Below are 20188 nucleotides of genomic sequence, written 5' to 3' on the forward strand. Positions count from 1 at the left end.
ATAAAAAGCACCTTGGACAGACACAACGCACCTAGCAAGTGTTCATTAACTTTTAAGACTTTCCCTTCCCCAAGAGTGTCAGTAATGACTACTCTCCACCACCTCATTCTCACAACAGGACTATTGTGATTGCATTTTCTTTTGTATGCACTCTAGTTCTCAAAACTAAAATTATTCTTTCATCTCTATTGTGTTTTGCTCTTTCCTCCTTCTCTGGGCTACAACTGGAATCTGTGTTGCTGGACTTCATATGTACCAATGACAACAGGAGTTCCCTGTATCATCCAATCTGGGGTCTGTTGTCCAACTGTGACACCCGTTCATCTTGTGAATTATCTTCCCAATTCACAAGTGGAAACAGCCTCATCCCTTGGTTTTAAGGCTATTTGGGTGACAACAGTCACAACATGTCTAACTAGAGTCATTCTATTCAAAGGCCTTTTAGTAATTATTAGGGAGAGCACTTAATACCATGAAACCATGCTTGGTGGCAATTAGGCTACTGATGGAGGCATGACTTGAATCAAAGTGTGAAATATGATATATCAAGAACTATGCAATGTTTTGAACAACCAACAATAAAAAAAAAGATAATGTTAAAAATCAAACTATAGAGCACAATAGTTTGGGGCTGACAAATCAATGAGTCTGAAACTACAGTTCTTCATGACAAAACCTCGGAGGGCATGGTTAATTCAGCACACAATATCTTCTAAAATTACTAAGAACTATCTATCCCATGCAAGTATTTTAAGACACTCATTTTTGGAGGAAGTCTCAAAATATAATTTGAAATAGTCATAAGAAAACAAATATAAGCTTACTTACATAGGTTTGTTTTTTCAAAGTGAAAGCTTGGACCAGGTGAAGCACCTTCCTCTGATGGAGGAACAATGACCCAGAGCTACCACGGCATGTTTTTTTGTTTGTTTGTTTTTTAAGAGCTTTATGGTTATACGTAGTAGTTGGGTTCATACTGACAAACTCATACATACATGGAAACAAAATCCATCTTATTAATGAGTGTTCACTGTTTTTTTCTTTCTCAGCTTCTAAATCTTTGAATATTTTCCCACCTCTTTCAGGAAAACAATCAAAAATAAAGCTTTAACCTTTCTTCTGCCTCTGGCCATGGTCCCTCTCTATCCTACTTCCTGAAACACTTCACACTTTCATTTCCACATGGAGACTCCCCATAGAGAAAATTATGTCCTGATAATTAATAATTCCTAAAGGTATTATTTAATATATAAGCCAGTATTATTTACAATATTTAACACCATTAATAAAGTTCATTATCACAAACTCATATCCTCCTGGTGATTTTCTCTTTATTTTTTATTTGAATTAACAAATTAGTATATATTTCACATAAGTTGTATTGTATATTATGATTATACATGTTAGTGGGATTCACTGTGATGTATTTGTACAAACACGTAACTATTTGATCAATTTCATTACCCAATATCTTCTCTTCTTTCTTAATCCTCATCCTCTACTTTCCCTTATTTTTTCAAAATCATACATTCATGGAAGTCACGTACACATCATACATACGCACACATATTTATTCTCCCACCCCCCGGCTTCCACATATGAGATAGAACATATAACCCTTGACTTCCTGAGTCTGGCTTATTCCACTCAACGTAGTCTCCAGTTCCATCTATTTTTCTCCAAATAATATAACTTCATTCTTATGGCCAAATAAAACAAGTACACATTTTTATTATCCATTCATCTATTGCTAAATATCTCAGCTGCTTCTATAACTTGGCCACTGTAAATCATGCTGCTATATAGCTTTGTTTTTAAATAACTATTTATAAACACACAATTCCTCATTTCATGGAGTGTGAGTAAAACTAATCTTGGAAGCATTTTTTTATGATAAGTTTAGGCTCTTAAGAATCTGGGTCCATACATATACTAATAGGCCATATTATAAATGTGTTCTGATCTCAAAATATTCAAAATCAATTAAGAAAGTAAACACTTGAGTGAATGAAGCTTTATATATACCTTAAATTTGTAAGTTCCTATTAATGACTATCTTGTGATCTGAATGAATTCTAATCACATAACATCAGACCTAGCTAACAACAGTAATTGGGATTAACTTCTATGTGTCTGTTTGCTGTGCTTCCTTTATAATACTACTTTTCATTTTAAAACAGAAACCCATTCTGTGTGCCACTGGCTCTATTATCACAGGTACACACCCCTTGAACAAGTAATCATTTCCTAGGATGAAAATTAATTTCTTTAATTTCCCGTAAAATTTGAAGGCCAGGACACTTACTGAGCAATAAGATAATTCAGGAAAACATTATGATAATTCTCTCTAGGGAAATTAGAAAAGTCACAGCATGGACCCAAGAGACTCCCCCATAGAGAAAATTATGTCCTGATAATTCCTAGAGGTATTGTTATCAATTATTTAATATACAAGCCAGTATTAATTACAATATTTAACACCATTAATAAGGTTTTCATTATCAAAATCTCCTCTTGCCGATTTTCTCTTTGTTTACTTAAAAATATATATACTAATTTGTTAACTTATTAAATTTCTCCATGATGTAAAAGCAACAAAACTTCGAAATGCCCTTCAATATTTAACATACATGCTCAAACTGTTTCTTTTTATCTTTAAATAGGAATTACTCACCTCCAAACTATTCAAGCCAAAATATCCTGACAATATCTAACAAATCTATATTACCTTCTACAGACCTTACTGAAAAAACAAAAAAGACAAAACCCAGCATGCGTAATTATTTGCACTTCTTCCCATTTGAAAATTTATCTCCCTATTTCAAAAGGGAACTATTTCTAGAAACACCTAAATGTAAGATGGCAACATTGTTCAAACTGCTATTAATCACTGTAACTAGCTTTTTATCAAATAAAGGAAGAAATTCACTGCAGCTTAGGAAAATGAGTGACCAAATATAAATGTTTAACTATGTATTTCATTTTAAGACCTTGGCATGTGTAGCATTTAATCATCATTAATTTTATTACCCAGCATTATTAATTACTACATTCCAATGATGTCACCAAACTAACACTCTCTCCTAGGTTATCCTAAGATAATGACAGACACTCCCATCTCCCTCACTTCCCATGAAAACCACCAGCTACATGTAATAAAGTTAAATATGGGAGAAAAGACCTTTTACTCAGATACTGATAGACAGTTTTGAAAATGTATTCACTTATCCCACAAATATTAATAAAGGGTTTAACACATCCATTATTTATTCTGCACTTTTAAGTACTATGCAGAGAAATAAACTACATTGATGTGTTAGAAAATAAGTAGATGATTATTTTAGACTGCCTGACATTTACAAAGATTAAAAGATAAAAACCAAATTCCACTATTATGTCTAATAATTAAAAAAAAATAAAATTACCAATAAACAGGAGACCTGATTAAATTAAAATTTGGTAGACATAACAAATTTTGAGTACAAGTTTGTCCCATTGTATATCTGGAATATAACTGTACTTAACAAGTGTTGCAGGGTATAATGGCACAGCCTATATAATTCTAGATACTTTGGAGGCAGAGATGGATCTCAAGTTTGAGGCCAGCCTGGGCACCTTGGTGAGATCCCTCTCAAAATAAAAAGATCTGGGTACATGGCTTAGTAGCAAAATGCTCCTGGGTCCAGTTACCAGTAGTGGGGAAAAAAATGTCTTAGTTTTTAAAATATTTTCAATTTTTTTAAAGTAAATTATTCATTGTTTATATACCTGGACTTATCTGTAATACAAAAAGAAAAAAAGAAAACAAGGTGGAAAAAATGTCTTAAGGAAGGTATGAACTTGATGTTTATGGAAAGCAAAAAACACACTGCAGCTGGAGGGTGGTGAGCAAGGAAGACAGTAGTAAGGAAAGAAGTTAAGAGGTAATTTCTGACAGAACCACATGGAGCTTTCACAGCAACAGCAAGGAGTTTGGTTTTGAAGCAAGGAAACTCTGTTCTGTGTTCCGAGACATCCCTTACAAAGGCAACTCAGGGTACTATGTGGAGAAAGAACTGGGAGGGAGGACGCAAAGAGTAAGATGAAGCTGGGAAACTGAACACAAGGTAACAGATCTGGCCTGAGGAGTTACAGCAAGATGCCAAGGACAGACAGAAGGAATCAAGGTTATGATCTTGAGGTCAAGAGACCCGAGTCAAGACATTCAGTATTAAGACTAAAGGACAGAGAGAAATCAAGAATGATTCAGATTTCTGGCCTGAGCATCTGGAAGGATGGACAGACAGTGGTACCATTTACTGAAATAAACAAGGCTATAGAAGCAGTTTAGGCAGACTGTAGATAAAAATGTAAGAAAGCAAATAATGTGATATGGAAAAAGCAATAGGTGGAAAAATCTGTGCACCACTTATAATTATTGGCAACCTTTTGTCATCATCATCACTATCATTAATAACATCTAACATGTTGATTTCATGCCAAGCAAAATACAGGAATAAAGCTCCATATCAACTGTAAAAAGTAACAACTATTATTCTTTGTATTTGTTGATGAGAAAATTGAGACATGAGTTGTGCAATAACTTGCCCTCTGTCACGTAAACAAGAAGTGGGAAACCTATACTGGACCCCACACAAACTTCAGTGCTTATGCTCTAAACCACTGCACTAGATAGAATCCTGTTGGCTTCCGGTTCCTCTGGATATTCTTCACCAAAATGCTGATGCTCCACAGGGTATCACCCTCAGCTTGCTTTCTCAGTGTGCTCACTCACACTGGGAATATTTTTATTTTCATTGCTCCCCCACTTAATGGTTTTGAAGATTAGTGTAACATTTAAATAGTTCCAGGTATTCACCTCACCCCCAAAGGGATACCCTAACACAGCTCCACTAGAGACTCCTATTCCCTTGTACTCCCCTATACTTAATATGACTGAATTATCAAAATTCCTAAATTTGGAAAGTATTTGCTTAATGAATAGTAAGAAAGCTATGTGAAACATGGCAATAGTTGTGTTACAAGATCATAGCATTCATATGCTAAAAATATAAAGGAAAATAAAATGTATAGGTATCCTAAATGTAAAAACAGCACCACTGACTTCTAATAAACCAATGCATGAATTCAGTTTTGTTCTTCAGCTCACATGAGAGGTTAGGGTCTTATCCAGAAAGGTTCCACCACTGCAGATGTGCCTGAAACTCTGTATTTGAAGTTATAATGACAGCTATCTTGTGAGTCACATGAAAATTATTGGTCTCCTTTAATAACATCATTTTGGTCACAAAGAGAATACCAAGACTATTTACTTTATTCACCAATATATAGCTCTAAAGGACTTTGGATTATTCTCAAATACCAAATTCACCCTCAAACACAGAAGATTTCATCATTGCGATTAATAAGACTATATTTCAAGCTTTTAACTCAGTTCCAAATAAAGTTGGAAAGCTAGTTTGATTAATGTTAGCTTCATCTTTGGCCACAATCACTCTGAAAGAACTGTTCAAAGTAGAACTCCAAGACAACAGACAAGAAAATCCTCTCATTCTTTTCAAAAATCACCTAAATTTCTCAAGGTTCTTCCTTTAATATGAGACCTCTCACTCTTACACATGTAAATGCGATCAATCCAAATTAAGATACTTTAAATATTTTGAAATCATTTCTCATGTGATAGCCTTTTTAGTACTCTCATTGCCATACTTTTTCCTAAAATAATGCTAAGGAAACTCAAAGTCACATAATACAACACAATATAGTTTAACAATATTTAGGTGAAGAGGCAGAAATTAACTTTCAATTAGAGCTTAATTATCTACTCAACAAGCACATGCAAACCATTATCTATCATTTACTGATATAATAAGCACACTAGTGTAAGGAACCACCCATAATCATTTTTCCCCCCCACAGGAACCTTTTTTTTTAATCTTTCAAATTATGCATTTCCTTTACTAGATATTTCCCCTAGAGTCTCTTTCATAAAGCCACTTGTAAGAAATATACATTCTAATAAGCCATTAGTGACTATATTTCTTTGAATACCACCTGAGACCATCACCTTACCACCCTAGATTTAGAGATAAAAGAAAGCATGCTATAATCAAGATATGGCTGAATCTGAGCCCCAAGTAGGAAAGCGCAAGATGACTACATGATGCAGATCTTCTAAGCTACATTCTTAAAATGCAGAATTCATCCTAGGATAAGAAGCCAGAAGGAATCGGGCAAAAACTATAAGATGTATATTTAAGCAAAGTAACTCACTGCATTATAGAGAATGGACCAGAAATGGTAAATGGAGATGAGGAAATCAGTGGCAACACTGCAGCAATAATCCAGGCATCAAGTGACAATAATCTGGGTCCAATCAGTAGAGAGAATTAGCAGATTCAATATCTATTAGAGGGTATAAATCAAGAGAATATGGAAATTACCTAAACATGAAGGATCAGATCCCTTGTCTCTAGGTTAGGCAACTAGATGGATGGTTGTAATAATCACAAACCAAAGTGCAATCTTGGGCAGAATAGAATAAATTTTACTTTGAAGACAAATTCTGAGGTTATTTATATATATGAAATGAGAAATTCTTTAGCTCTTATAAAGCTGAGGAGCTTTATAAGAGCTAAAGAATTTCTGGCTGGCAATCAGACAGCTGGGTCGAATCCACTACCAGTTACTAGCTCTGCCACCATGGACAAGTTATTCCATACTTGAGGCTCAGTCTCCTCATTTGTAAGATGTAAAAAATGCCTTACAAGTTGCCTGTTAGAATTAGATGAGACAGTGAATTTTAAGTGTCAAGCACAGGGAAGGTGCTGCGCAAGGCCTCCGTAGTCAGTAGGTACTGGTAGTAGCAGCAGTTTTACTACCTAGGATGAAGACATTAGGACTGAGCATAGTGATCAAGTTTTCAACTAATATGAGGGACAATCAGGTCAGAAGATAATAGTAATAAGTATTCTTTAATTGGGCAGCACAAGCCCCAAAGTTGCAGTTCCCTATCCTTGCAGTAGTGGCCTAGAAGAGGCATTGTGGATGGAGAAGCTTGCTGTTGCTAACTCCCAACCCAGGGGTATATAGGTATTAAAGAATAACTAACCTCAGCTTGAGAGGCTTACAGGGGAAACGGTGTTGTAGGGGGATAGAGGTGGGTTCTAGTTAAACCAAGGTGGTGGGGAAGTTCAACATGAAAGGAAGGATGGGGTGGGTTGTTACACATGTAATGAAAGAGAAATCTTAAAATATTTACATATTTTAATATTTAAAAGGTGATCTTTGAAGACAAAAGGATGGCATGATTTGAAACCAAGGTATGTATTCAACATGTATTTACTGAACGGCTACTATATATACCATTGTGGAATTCAGGGATAGATATTATACTCTAAAAAAGATAATGGGTAAAATAAAAAGTGATAAGCATTTTTTTCCCATTGTGTGGAGAAAGAAATTGCACAAGGAAGGCATTCTAGGTGGGAAGGATGATTTGATTTTCACTTGGTGAAAAATCGAAGGATGATTCAATTTTCACCAAGTGAAAAAAGAAGGTGATGTTTAAATATATACTTGAAGAAGATGAGTGAGCAAGCTGATGGGATAATGCCAGAAGGCTTTAAACAAAACACAGTTTGACTGAAATTTTATAAGGGTCATTGACTACGTGGTGGAAACGATGGACAGGGAAGGAAGGGCACAAGGGTAGAAGCAAAGAGACCAATTAGGAAGCTACTGAAATACAGCAGATAAAAATTAAAGTAACCTTCAACTAGGTGATAGCAACAGAGGAGGTAATCAACAGCCTCGGGTATCCGCTAAACTCAATGCGAGATGAGAGAATCAGGAGGAAGTCAGGGATAGCTCCAGAGTTTTGGCCTCAGGAACAGAACAGGAAGGAAGGACTTGCCACTAACTCGGAGAAGACAAGGGGTAGCACAGTTTGGGGGGAAAATATTTAGAGTTCAATTTTATACACATTAGGGTTAAGGTAGGCAAGTCTGATGTCAAGTAGGCAACTGGGTATTGAGCTTGAAAGAGACCAAGGTCTAGGTCAAGCTGACTTTGAGAGTCTCCAGAACAATCATGAGACTGGAAGAGATCAGCAAGTTAGGAACACAGATAGAAAGTCCAAGAACAAGTCTTGGAGCACACCACTGTTAAGAGGCTCTACAGAATGAGGAAAATCAGCAAAGGGGGGCCAAAATGTCAAGAAAACAAGATCCCCAGAAGCCAGATAAAGAATTGGTTTCAAGAAGAGTACAATTCATCTGATAGTAAGATGAAGACTGAAAATGCCCTGTGCCCAGTAGAAGGTGGTAATCTCAGTCGAGAACAGAGATGGGATCTGGGGCCTCTAGGAGGGTTGGCCTTTGAGAGCCATGTGCTTAGATCATCTGATAGCAACAAAGTGAGACTACATGAGTAAAGATACTGGAAGGAGGATGTGGAAGTTCTTTTCTGATAGCTTCAGTGCTTTCAGCGAAATAGAAATATGGTATCAGCCGACAGTGAAATTGGCAAGAACATTTTGAGACTTTAAAAAGATTTTAGAGAGGAGCATGGGAGTGATAGGACTAAGGACATGATTGCTGAGAAGCTTCACACCTCAGTTAAGATTCATGGCCATCAATTTAAACTACAATTTTCTTTCCTCTGGTCATTCTCTTGCACCTACATCAATGAAGATTGAACTGTTCTAAGAATTTACCTATATTTTTATAAAGACTTTCAAATACAGAAGCTCTATGAAATGATTTATGGCAAAGTACCTTTGTAAAAATCGGTTTATTAAAAGTTAAATAATCCTTATTGCCCAAAGAGTAATCTGGAAGATAAACTTGAGAGGAAGGTAACAGAGATCATATGCAAAAATCTTATCTATTGGATAGAGTCCATGGGGTCTATCTTCTTTCTGGCCCCCAATAAACCTTGATGACTACCCTGAACATGCTTTGAGATACACCTTATCTCCTGTCTTTACGCTCACTTCACAGATATGCAAAATCATAAATCAAAGATGTTTTGCACTGCCATGAAACTTAAAGAACGGTGAGTCTACCTTACCTTAGTCAGAAAACTAAGATTCTAATACTTTATAAGCTGTAAAAACAAAATACCTTTCCTCCCCCACCCACCTGCAGATCTGTGTTGTCTTCCCTCTTTCATGGGCAAAGTGTTTATTATCAAGTTTACCAATATAAAATAAAAATCCATAACCTAAGCCCCTAATTATTATTACAATCTTCCCAGAAATTCATAGAATTGCACTCTGGTAATAATTGTTTTATATTTAACTTCATCATAAAGTGAAAGCACCACATAGCCTGCTTCATGCAATAAGCACAAATCAAAATACTCAATGTTTAACTTGTAATGTGTTTTACTTTTTACTGTAAGACAATGGAAATTTAAATGTTTTGTTATTTCTCCATCAGCATCTATTATACAAGTCTAAATTTTTTAAAAAAAAAGTAAAAATAACCGAAATCTATTGTTCCACAATAGCATAAAGGGAAAGAAAATATTGAGGACAAGAATCTTGTCAAAATATCCTTTGGGTACCTTCTTCATTAGAAGTATTCAAGGGAGGAAGAAAGCTAGGGAGGATGGCCAATAGGAAAACAATTTCCCCTAAGTTCAAGAGAATGAAAGTAATCCAAAAACCAAATAAGGACACATGAATTTCACATTCTGTAACTTAAAGAGGAATTCATACCATACTGAAAATGAGACCACATATTATACATCATGGGGTTAGATTATTCATCTTGAAACAAGAAAAAGAAAGGATATGCTCAGAATATACATCACTCATCATTATAACAGGGAGTTGCTACTTGACACTTAGAAAGCCGACTTTCTTAGTTTTCTGTTTGTGTCCAGACTTACATTAGCATTACAAAAGTGAAAGAAGTCACTGGGCTAACCATATGTTGCCACATCACCCCCATTACTCAGGCCAATGGTGTGGAACAAAACAAAAGGAGGTTGTCAACTTGGAGCAGAGGCTGTCCTTTCCCAGTCTTGTAAAATAATGCCACCGAGAGCAGAAACATTTTTCAAAGACTTAATAAGCAATAACGCCCATAAGCTCCTGTCAGGTAATCTTTCTTTCTTTCACTGTCTCACACCATCAGTCTGAAGGCAGAGCGAGGTGGGGTGGGAGGGGGTGAGGGTGTTCTCCCTTCCCCCACTTAACACAAGGCAGCTAGAGCCTGGGATGACACTTGCCTGTGTCCAACAGGGAAAGAGGTCCCCCCCACACAGGAGCAGCAGCAGGAGGTAGAAACGAAAGGAACAGTGTGAAAAGAAATGCAGAACCATGTCTATAATTTTGAAATTTATACCATGGGGCAGCCTAGTCTCATAAGAAAACAATTACTTTCATTTTTGCCTCCTACTGCCACTTCGACCTTTCCTGGTTGGCAAGTCAGTAGGAGGCAAAAATGAAAGTGCCTTTTTTTTTCCTTTGAAACGGGACTGTTCAAAACTGTGGGTTTCAAAATCAACATGAACTACCTAATTTTTAGAGGTGTTCTTTTATTGTCTTCACTAGAAACAATATAGTACAATAGTGTGCTTATGTGTATAAGACTGGCACCAAGATAATGTCTGTATCTACTGGATAAAGGTTATGATAAACTTAATAAAATTTATGACCATTAACCAAAATACAGGTAGTCAATTTAAGAAAAACAGTCTTCTTAAAATTAAAATATTGGACTTAACTTTAAGGTAAAAAGTCTCAATTCAAGTCAGGGAATTCAGGTTGATATAACAAAGAAAAGGAACCTAAAAGTGCAATTAAGTAAAGGTGTAGTTTAAAAATGTTAATTTTAAGGACTTCCTGGTTAGTTTCAATTATGTATTCTTATTGAGCCCTCGGTACATGTGAGAAATGTAGGTACCACAGGGCAGACAGTCTTTTCCCTCACGAATTTTTTAACCTAATACAAGAGGTAAGGAAAATGCCCATTAGGAAAAAAAAATTACAAAAAGGTGTCAAAAGTACCAGGAAAGAGATGCAAAGAATAACCAAGTATCCAAGGGAAGAAAGCACATTCAGATCAAGATAAAGCCTCATGGCAGAAGTGGCATTTTAGACGGTCCTTGAAAGATGCACAGGATTTCAAAAACTGGAGGAAAGTGCAAAATGAGAAACATCACAGAAGCAGAAAAGGTAGCTCTTTTGTAGGCAGTGTTTTCTGAAGTGTACTTCTGGGAGAAGTCAATAGATACATTAAAAGAAATGGACTCCATAGATCAGACTGGAAACCACTACACCCTATATCACTCTTCAAAATTCCCAATGCATATGTGTACAAGAAGGTTTCGAACAGGTACTGCCATAAGCAACTGTTTACCCCCAACCTCCCAACCTATTTGACTACAAATCTCATTTAAAACAACATCTTATCAATTCCTCAAACACCTTCAGAAATACCATCTGAGCAAAACCAGGACAAGGCCATGAGAGTATATCTGAGATCTACTACAGAATGCCTTTAACACCAAGCTGAAAAACGGTCTTTATGAAAGACAACAATAAAAATGATGTGCTAGCCCCGCACAGGGATGTTAATTTTAAACGTATTGTTACATACAGAGCTTTATGACAGGCATTAAAAACAAATGGTAAATTTCAATAATGTATATACATTTGTTACTAAAATATTCTTTCCATTTTACAAAGAACAAGGAACTACTTAAAAAGAGAAATAAATTATTACTATTGACAGAGAAAAACAGTAATAGAAGTTGTGGGCAAGGTAGATCAGCCACCAAAGTAGAAGCAGGTTAAAAAAGAATAGCAGGCACTCCAGACAATCTTTTTCCCCTCTCCCCTCCCCAGGCCTACTAGCCACACTTAAGGCCTGTACATCATTCAAATAAAGGTAGAAGATAAAGCTGCCCTTTGGTTTCCATATGTACATGGGAAGCAAGTATGACAATACATTTTAAAACAAATAATTCTTACAAAAATTTAGAAATTCAAAAGTAGCATTTTGGGCTACTTCCTAAAGTAAATGTACCGTCTTATTCTTCACACATATTTAATACAGATAGGTATGCACACGCCCACTTAAATTGAAAAAATTACCTGTGGTTGAAACTGAGGAACAGGTGGCCCTTGCATTCCTTGTGATTGCTCATCCATTTTCTGAAGCAATAGGAATTTCAGAACTCTGGAAAAAAAAAAAGTGTAAAGTTGAAACTTAGATGATATAAGCATTACCAATTCATGTCAATCATATGCCTGACACAAGCATTCAAATGACACATTCACGTGATACTTCAAAAATTAAGAGACCCTGTGATCTTATTTCTGCCATTTGCTAAATCCAAGCTGCTTAGCTCAAACAAATATCTGGTCTCAACCACATCTGCTTCCCTAAAGTAGTGTTTACAAAATGTTCTCTTCTGCAGTCCACCTTATAGATCTATGACACTTCCTTTTACCCTACACATTATTACAATATCATGCTAAGCTTCTTATAATCATGCTAATATCTGATATCCCTAATAAGGCAATTTATATTCCAAAAACATTAGGTTTAAACTTACTAGGCCAACTTTATGACTTTTATGTATACTTTTATATATACCTTGTTTATAATAATAAAACATTCACCCATTAATTCATTAAACCTATGCTAAAGACCATGATATGTCAAGAACCTCCTCAAAACAATCAGAAACCTGCCAGATGAGGTGGCACATGCCTGTAATCCCAACTACTCAGGAGCCTGAGGCAGGAGGATAGGGAGTTCAAAGTCAGCCTCAGCAACCAAAAGGCACTAAGGAACTTCAGCAAGACCTTGTCTCTAAATAAAATAGGACTGGGAATGTGGCTTGCATCCTCAAGTTCAATCCCTGGTACCAAAAAGAAAAAATTTTCACTTTCAATATACTGATTTTTCACATCTTTTTCCACATTATTTCCCGTTTTATATTTTTAATACTGCTACATATTGTGAATTGTTCTCAATTTTCTAATTACTGTTAGTAACCAATTTCTGTATATTAACCGTTTGTTTTTCCACTGTCTTAGTTCAAGTAGCTTATTCAATTGATGCTTCCCTTACTGCAATGGCAAGAACCATTAGTACAATGAATAGGAGAGTAGACATCTTTTTGTCCCTCATCTTGGGGGAAAAGTATTCAGTCTTCTACCATTAAGTATAATTTTGGCTTCCATTTTCATCGATGCCCTGATTCATCAGGTTGACAATTCCCTTCTATTCTCCAAAAGACTAGATTTTTGTCAAATGGTTGTTTCTGCTGAGAGGCATATGATTTTCTACCTTAGTTTGTTAAAATTTTTAATTATATTGATTCGTTTTTGAATGTTAAATCAGTATTCGTTTTTTGAAATTATTTCATTCACAGGAAAATGTATAGAACTTGAAACCACTGTGTTTAGCAAGATAAGCAAACTCCGAAGATTAAGGGTCATATGTTTTCTTCTGCTTGTGGGCACCAGAGAGGAAAAAAGAAAAGGTGACGGTGATGATATGAAAAGCAAAGGGTAATCAACAGAATAGAGGAAAGGGACAAGGAAATGGGAGAAAGAAAGGGAAGGTTAAGTGGTGTGGAAGGATACAGGGCAAATTATATTGTTATACTGTGTAAATATACTAATATGCAACAATAAACACGATAGAGGAACAAACATTCGTTTTGGGGATGAACTCTTTGGGTATGACAAAGGTTTCTTGGCCCAAGACTTCAGGGAAATAAATACTACCTGTTATATGAATCTCTTAGAGACAGTAAATATACTAAAGAATTCAAGCAGACCTGTAATTTTTTTGATATTAGTTGTTGATATAATAAAATAGAGGTCTACATGGTGCTGAGAATCAAACCCAGTTTCTCACACACGTGACGCAAGCGCTCTATCGCTGAGCCATAGCCCCAGCCCTGCAATTTTTAGTAACATTTAACTAATGAATTACATTGTGCAACATGTAATTATTCCACAACTTGATATCAGGAACACAAAAATTCTGTGCTATATCTGTGTGGTTTTAGCATACCTACTAATATTTGACAATGGCTACACAGAAATTATGAAAAGCTAAATAAAAAGAAATATAGAACACAAAGAAACCTAAAGTGATATAATTAACTATGCATGTAACAGAAATAATTTCAATAGCATCCTGGACAGAAGGTCAAAGAGCTTCTGCTTAGAAAATAAAAATCTGCATAAAATTCTCATGTTGAATAAACTAATGAATAAAACGTAACAAAATCTCTGTAATACTTAAAATGGTTCCATGTGCATTGTATTCTTAATGCTATTTAATCCTACATAAATGAAGTAAAAATACATTTTAATACGTAAAATACTTTAAATATCTATTACCTCCTAGGTTATAAATTTTATGTTTCAGGGACCTATGTCTATAGGTATATTTCCAATGACTGGCATATATAGTTGGCTAAATGGATATTTGTTTCATGAATGCATACATGCCTTTCACAAAAAACAATTCTTGCTACAAAGTATGAAGTCAATGACAAAAAAAAACCCATCATCAAGTTCAACGAAGTTCAAATTCACCAAATCTTCAATCAAAAAAAAAAAAGGCTGCCTTGAGAAGGTGCTGCCTGCCCTAAGTTTTAAATAATGAACAGGAAAAGTTAATGATGCATGGATAACCTATGGAAGACAGGATTGTAGAAAGAGCACAAAGAACTCTAAAGCATAGCACAATATCATAAGTAATTTCAAATTACAGTTTGTGGCTGGTGGAGAATTAGCAGTAAAAATATTGCAGTAAAAACAAACAGGTGTCAGTTCATGAAAAAAATTATGTTTATCCAGTTGATATCAGGGAGCTAATGCTAGGTTTTAAAAAACTGAGAAAGTTGACTTTATGAAAGATAATAGTGAGACAGAGGATAGAGGACGCAACTGAGAGCAAGGAAAGGTAACAAGCTACAGCAACAGTTCTTTCTAATGGGCAGTGAGGACCATCACACCAAGGTTCTGATTCATTCTCCACAGCTTTCAACACAACCGAGTAGCCCACTTGTGAAATGTACTATGATCCACATCCCCCTGGCTTTCGCCATGTATTACACCTACTCCAAGGTCCCTTTTCTATCTGAAGCTCATACATGTTTCAGTGTTCTATGACTTTAATCTTTTTCCCCCGACTCTTTACCCTCTCCCTCAAACCATCCAATTTCAGAGCTTTTCCATACTATCGATATTTAATTACTCTGAAACACACATCTTTATCATAAGTATCTGTACTAAGATCTCAGTTACAAATGCCTCAATTCAACTGCCCACCTGGCATTTCTACCTGAATACAGGATTCAATCTATCACGTCCCTTCAAAACCCAATTCTTTTTTCTCTTTACATGTTATACTCAGCTGGTCCAGACACACAATTCTCAAAACTCCTGGGATACTGGACTTCTTTAACCTGAGGATACTAAAACTCTTTGGCTAATATGGATTATATAGCTCTATATTCCTTATGTTAGAAGTCAATAAATTAGTATATCTTTAAAGTTTTACAAATAATAAACCCATTATAACATTTATACATAGCATCTTATGAAAACGAGCTATATTTTTCAAAGCATTAAAAAAAATTAGAAAAGAAGCATTTGCAAGGTTCTTCTATTTCTATCCTCACAGAGGCAGCTTCTGCAGCAAATCTGCTACATACTTGGGTTGAAGTTTGTAAAAAGTCTGGCTTTGTACGAATGTTTAGTTGGAAAACAGAAAAGTATTTTAATAGCCACTCATGTCATTGTGGATACTCTGACACTATAGTGATCTACCGTCTGCCACGTTTGCTAAAGGGTAACTGCAATGTGGACTTCTGCATCATATCAATGAAATTTCTTACTCTTAAAGCTCAATAGTCTACATCCATTGAGTAGATCTTTTACTCACACATGATTTATGGCTTCAGTCGTCCAGAAATATTTAGTTTACGAAGTTATTAAGCTCTTTTAAATTTTGGCCATTTCTTTACACCATATTAGAACTTACATCCATTACCACTAACCTTATCATAAAGGTCTTAAAGTACCTAGATGATATCACAGTCACAGTAAAGAACACAAGTTTTCCAAAATTGTAATTTTCAATGTAGAAGTTCAGATCTCATCACTGGTACAAATCATTTCAGAGGTGGTTCTTTGAAACAGTTTTTAAAAAATGGTGTCCACAAAAAACAGAAGTTACTCAGCATGCTTTTCAAATACCTTACAAATGCTTTTCCTTGACGTGACCAATTTGCTGCCATACTACTTTAAACATGCTTCCCATTTTATCACATTTATATATTGTTAAAAGACTCCAAGGTTGATGTTTGATAATATTCCTTTATCACATCATCCAGGACTTCTGGGCAGCAGGAGATGATGAAGATCCAACACAGGGCCTCATGCGTACCAGGCAAGTGCTCTACACTGAGCTACACTCCCCAGCCTCCTTCAAAAGTGTTTTTAAAAGATGCTTGTAGATTTTTATTCTAAGTTTCAAACAGGTGAAGAATAATAGTTTGGGGGCTGGGGTTGTGGCTCAATGGTAGAGCACTCAACCTCGCAAATGCGAGGTGCTGGGCTCCATCCTCACCACCACATAAAAATAAGTATTGTATCAACTACAACTAAAAAAATATATTAAAAAAAATAGTTTGGTGTCACCACACTGATTCAAGCTAACACTAGTGGCTTTGCAAATGATGTCAGTATTATTATAAAAATCACTTTTATCCTGAAGAACACATGAAGTGAACTCAAGGACCTTATCCCCAGTAGACTCTGTACTATACTTCCAGGAAAACTGTTCTAGTCCAAAATCTAAAAATTTATCCTTTAGTCTTCCTTCCCCTTAACTCCCTGCACCCCAAATCTCATTTCTAAGTGTCATTTGTCCTCTACAGCTTGATTTGTGTTTCCCCATTGTCACTAATATTACCTTAGGATCAATTATCCCAGTGTCTCCACTTGGAACCACTATAATAGCCTACTAACTGGGCTCTCATTCTCCACAGTAATGTTTTAGCAAATCAAGTCATGACACTTCCGTTGCTTTTATTTCAATAAAATCCAAACTCCTTGCCAAATACTGCAGGGCCCTATAAGTAATCTATTGTATGCTTTTTCCATACTAGCTCAGTCCCTCTGGCAACTACCCTCTATAGGCACTTGATTCCCTTCTGTTCTTGCAACCTGCTCAATGCTTTCTGACATCAGAGCCTATGTATATACTATCCTCTAAACCTAGCATCCCCAAATGGCTGGCTCCAAATCAAACTTATCCTAACCATCCTCTCTTAAATATAAAACATAAAGGGGATGAGGGAGAGGGTACTATCAGTTTTTGTTTCTATACGATAACTGTAACAATTTGTAATTGTCTTTTGTTTGTTTCTGAGGTATCTCCTCTCCTACAAGTAACGAAAGGCCAAAAACTCTTGTCATCTTGTTGCCTGCAGTGATCCACACCAAGTACCTGGCACAGAATAAGTACTTAACATTTGTTGAATGAATGAAAAGTGAATGGAGGCCTGAGGATGTGGCTCAAGTGGTAGCACGCTTGACTGGCATGCGTGCGGCCCGGGTTCGATCCTCAGCACCAAAGACAAAGATGTTGTGTCCACTGAAAAACTAGAAATAAATAAAAATCCTGTCTCTTCAAAAAAAAAAAAAAAAAAAAGAAAAGAAAAGAAAAGAGAAGTGAATAGAAATTAGGAATATAACAGATTTTAGAGTTGCTTGTGGTTAGGCTTTGGGACTTGGGACAGATTAGGTACAGTTGGTGATAGGAAAATTAAAAATCATTCTAAAATTTTAGCTTGGGGAAAATAGCACTTGGTGGTATCATAATCCAAAGCAGGAAACAGAAGGGAAATAAAAACAGAATGGGTGCAAGGAAGGACGAAGTATAAGACGAAAACAACACAGAAATGCTTAACTGTGAATTATTATAGACCGTACATAGGAAGTTTTAAAAAATTGCCAAGTAGAATTGTTGAAGAAGTAGAGTCTCATATATTGTAATATTCTTGAAATATTACTTGTTTTTTATTAGCAAAAAGTATATATGATTGAAAATAGGTAAGTACATTATAATCTCTCTAAATATTTCAAATACTAAAACATTTTACATGTAACAATAAACTCAGTACATATTAGAGTAAACCAACCTTCCCCCCTTTTTTGTGGACAGCCACATAGCTAACAAAATAAGAGTACAAAATTAAAAATGTGAATTGTGGATAGACACAAAAACTACCTCAATAATAAAACCATTTAGTTTTAAAAACTCAGGTCTGCAAATGAGCTAATTTTTCATTAGCCATTCATAAGACCCTGATAGGACTATTTGATATGTTTTGCTTAATAATTTCCCTAAGTGACACTATTAGGTAACCATCTAAATCTGAACACTGAAATAATACCTTTCCTAATTTCCATATTAGTTTAGCAAATTCTGAAGACAGCATTAATTTTCTAATTATCTCAGGTTATGTACATTTTTAGAGAAAATACTTTCAGTGGAACAAGTACTACCAATGTATTCACTTTAGCCAAAATATCAAAATGAGTTTTACTTTACATGTATAGACATCAGTGAATTTCATCTTTAAAAATATACTAGAAATTGATCTGAAATAAAGCAGTATGTCTCAAAGCACTAACCTGATTCTTGACCAACTACAAAGTAACTGGTAACTCTAATTTTAGTTACAGGATTAAAAAAAAAATGAAGGTTTGGAAAGGTGTAAGAAAATTTAAGTGGATTTTACTCATTGTAAGGATTTTCATTTAAAAAACCTACATTGTAACTAGGCTTTATAAAGAAAAATGTTAATTTTATTAAAGATGTTTAGCTAATAACAATGTTTCCTTCATTTACAACAAAAAAAATCATTTGACAAAGGGGGATACAAAGACTAGTCAATCTCATAATTGTGAAGATGAAATTTCTAACTGAATTTGAAGCTTAAATTCTATTTCAGCAACAAAGAACACCCATATATTCTTTTCATTAAATAGGATTACAACATTGTTTTCAAATATTGTATTGATAATTCCATTGTATTTTTCATTTTTGATGCAATATGAAATCTTAGATATGAAACTGCATATCTGAAGAGAGTTCAAAAAGTTTGAATTTTTTTTATTTTTCAGAATTGAGAAAGATTGAAGTACACTAATCCAAGCTTGTTTAACAGTTTTCCTCTCTTGAAATAATTTCTCTTAAACATTCAAAGTTATTCATGAAATAGGTCAGTATTCAAGATAAATATTACATTTAAATACTTTCTGAGAACATTACAAGATATTTCATGACCAAGGCAACTAAAACTTATAAGGAAGAAAACAGAGGAAAACTGTACTAAAATAGCAACACTACCCCCACCAAAATACAGTTATTCACGTAACTATTATGTGTGCGTGTGGTGGGGGGGAAATCAGTGACACCTTTAGGTACACAGATGAGTGACACCTATAGAAAGGAAGAACATAATGGAAATTTTAGAGTAACTGATACTTGGCAGATTCTGAAATCTCAAATGCAGAACTAAATATTGTTCTTGGCCCCAAGTCACCATTCAGCAGGAATATTCCTGACCTCACCCTCCTGTCTCCATTTAAGTGAGTCATCCAGTATTTCCCATAATGAAGATGAAGCTTTGGAAAGATGAAAGAAAAATTAAGTGCATTTTACTCAGGGTAATGACGTATCTGTATCAGAAAACACAAAGAATAATGAGGACTTAGATTCAATAGTTCATTCTTGCGTTTCTGCATTTTAATAAGCAATTTTATTTTATTTCTTTTGTGTGTGATGCTGAGGATTAAATCCAGAGCCTTGTGAATAAGAGGAAAGCACTCCACCAACTAAGCTATATCCCCAACCCCTTAATGGGTAATTTTTTTAAAACTACTAGAACATTATAATCTCAAAGGAGGATTATGAATATTTCTAGAGCATCCCAACCTCAAAATTTATCGTTAGAAACATTAACCTAGTGCCAATCTCACTTTATAAAGGCGTTCTCCACCTAAAGCAATTGAGACGATTTAAAGAAATGGGTGGTTCCAGTTCTGAAGCTGGGAAAGGCTAAGCTCAGCCTGAAATATTTTGTTGTGTCAGAAAACAATTCCAGACTCCAAGAACAATGGGGCCAT

The 20188-nt window shown here is 35.3% G+C and overlaps 1 protein-coding gene across 1 annotated transcript in view; it reads right to left on the bottom strand.

The window, feature by feature from the left end:
* Nek7 (NIMA related kinase 7) overlaps positions 1–20188 on the bottom strand; it is a 128390-nt gene that overhangs the window by 60138 nt on the left and 48064 nt on the right. Inside the window, exon 2 of the mRNA XM_026401487.2 lies at positions 12110–12194. Within this exon, the coding sequence (XP_026257272.1) occupies positions 12110–12166 (57 nt within the window). The 5' untranslated portion in view covers positions 12167–12194. The remainder of the gene's footprint in view (positions 1–12109; positions 12195–20188) is intronic.

The sequence above is a fragment of the Urocitellus parryii genome, chromosome 9, assembly GCF_045843805.1.
Source record: "Urocitellus parryii isolate mUroPar1 chromosome 9, mUroPar1.hap1, whole genome shotgun sequence".
Classification (NCBI taxonomy): domain Eukaryota; kingdom Metazoa; phylum Chordata; class Mammalia; order Rodentia; family Sciuridae; genus Urocitellus; species Urocitellus parryii.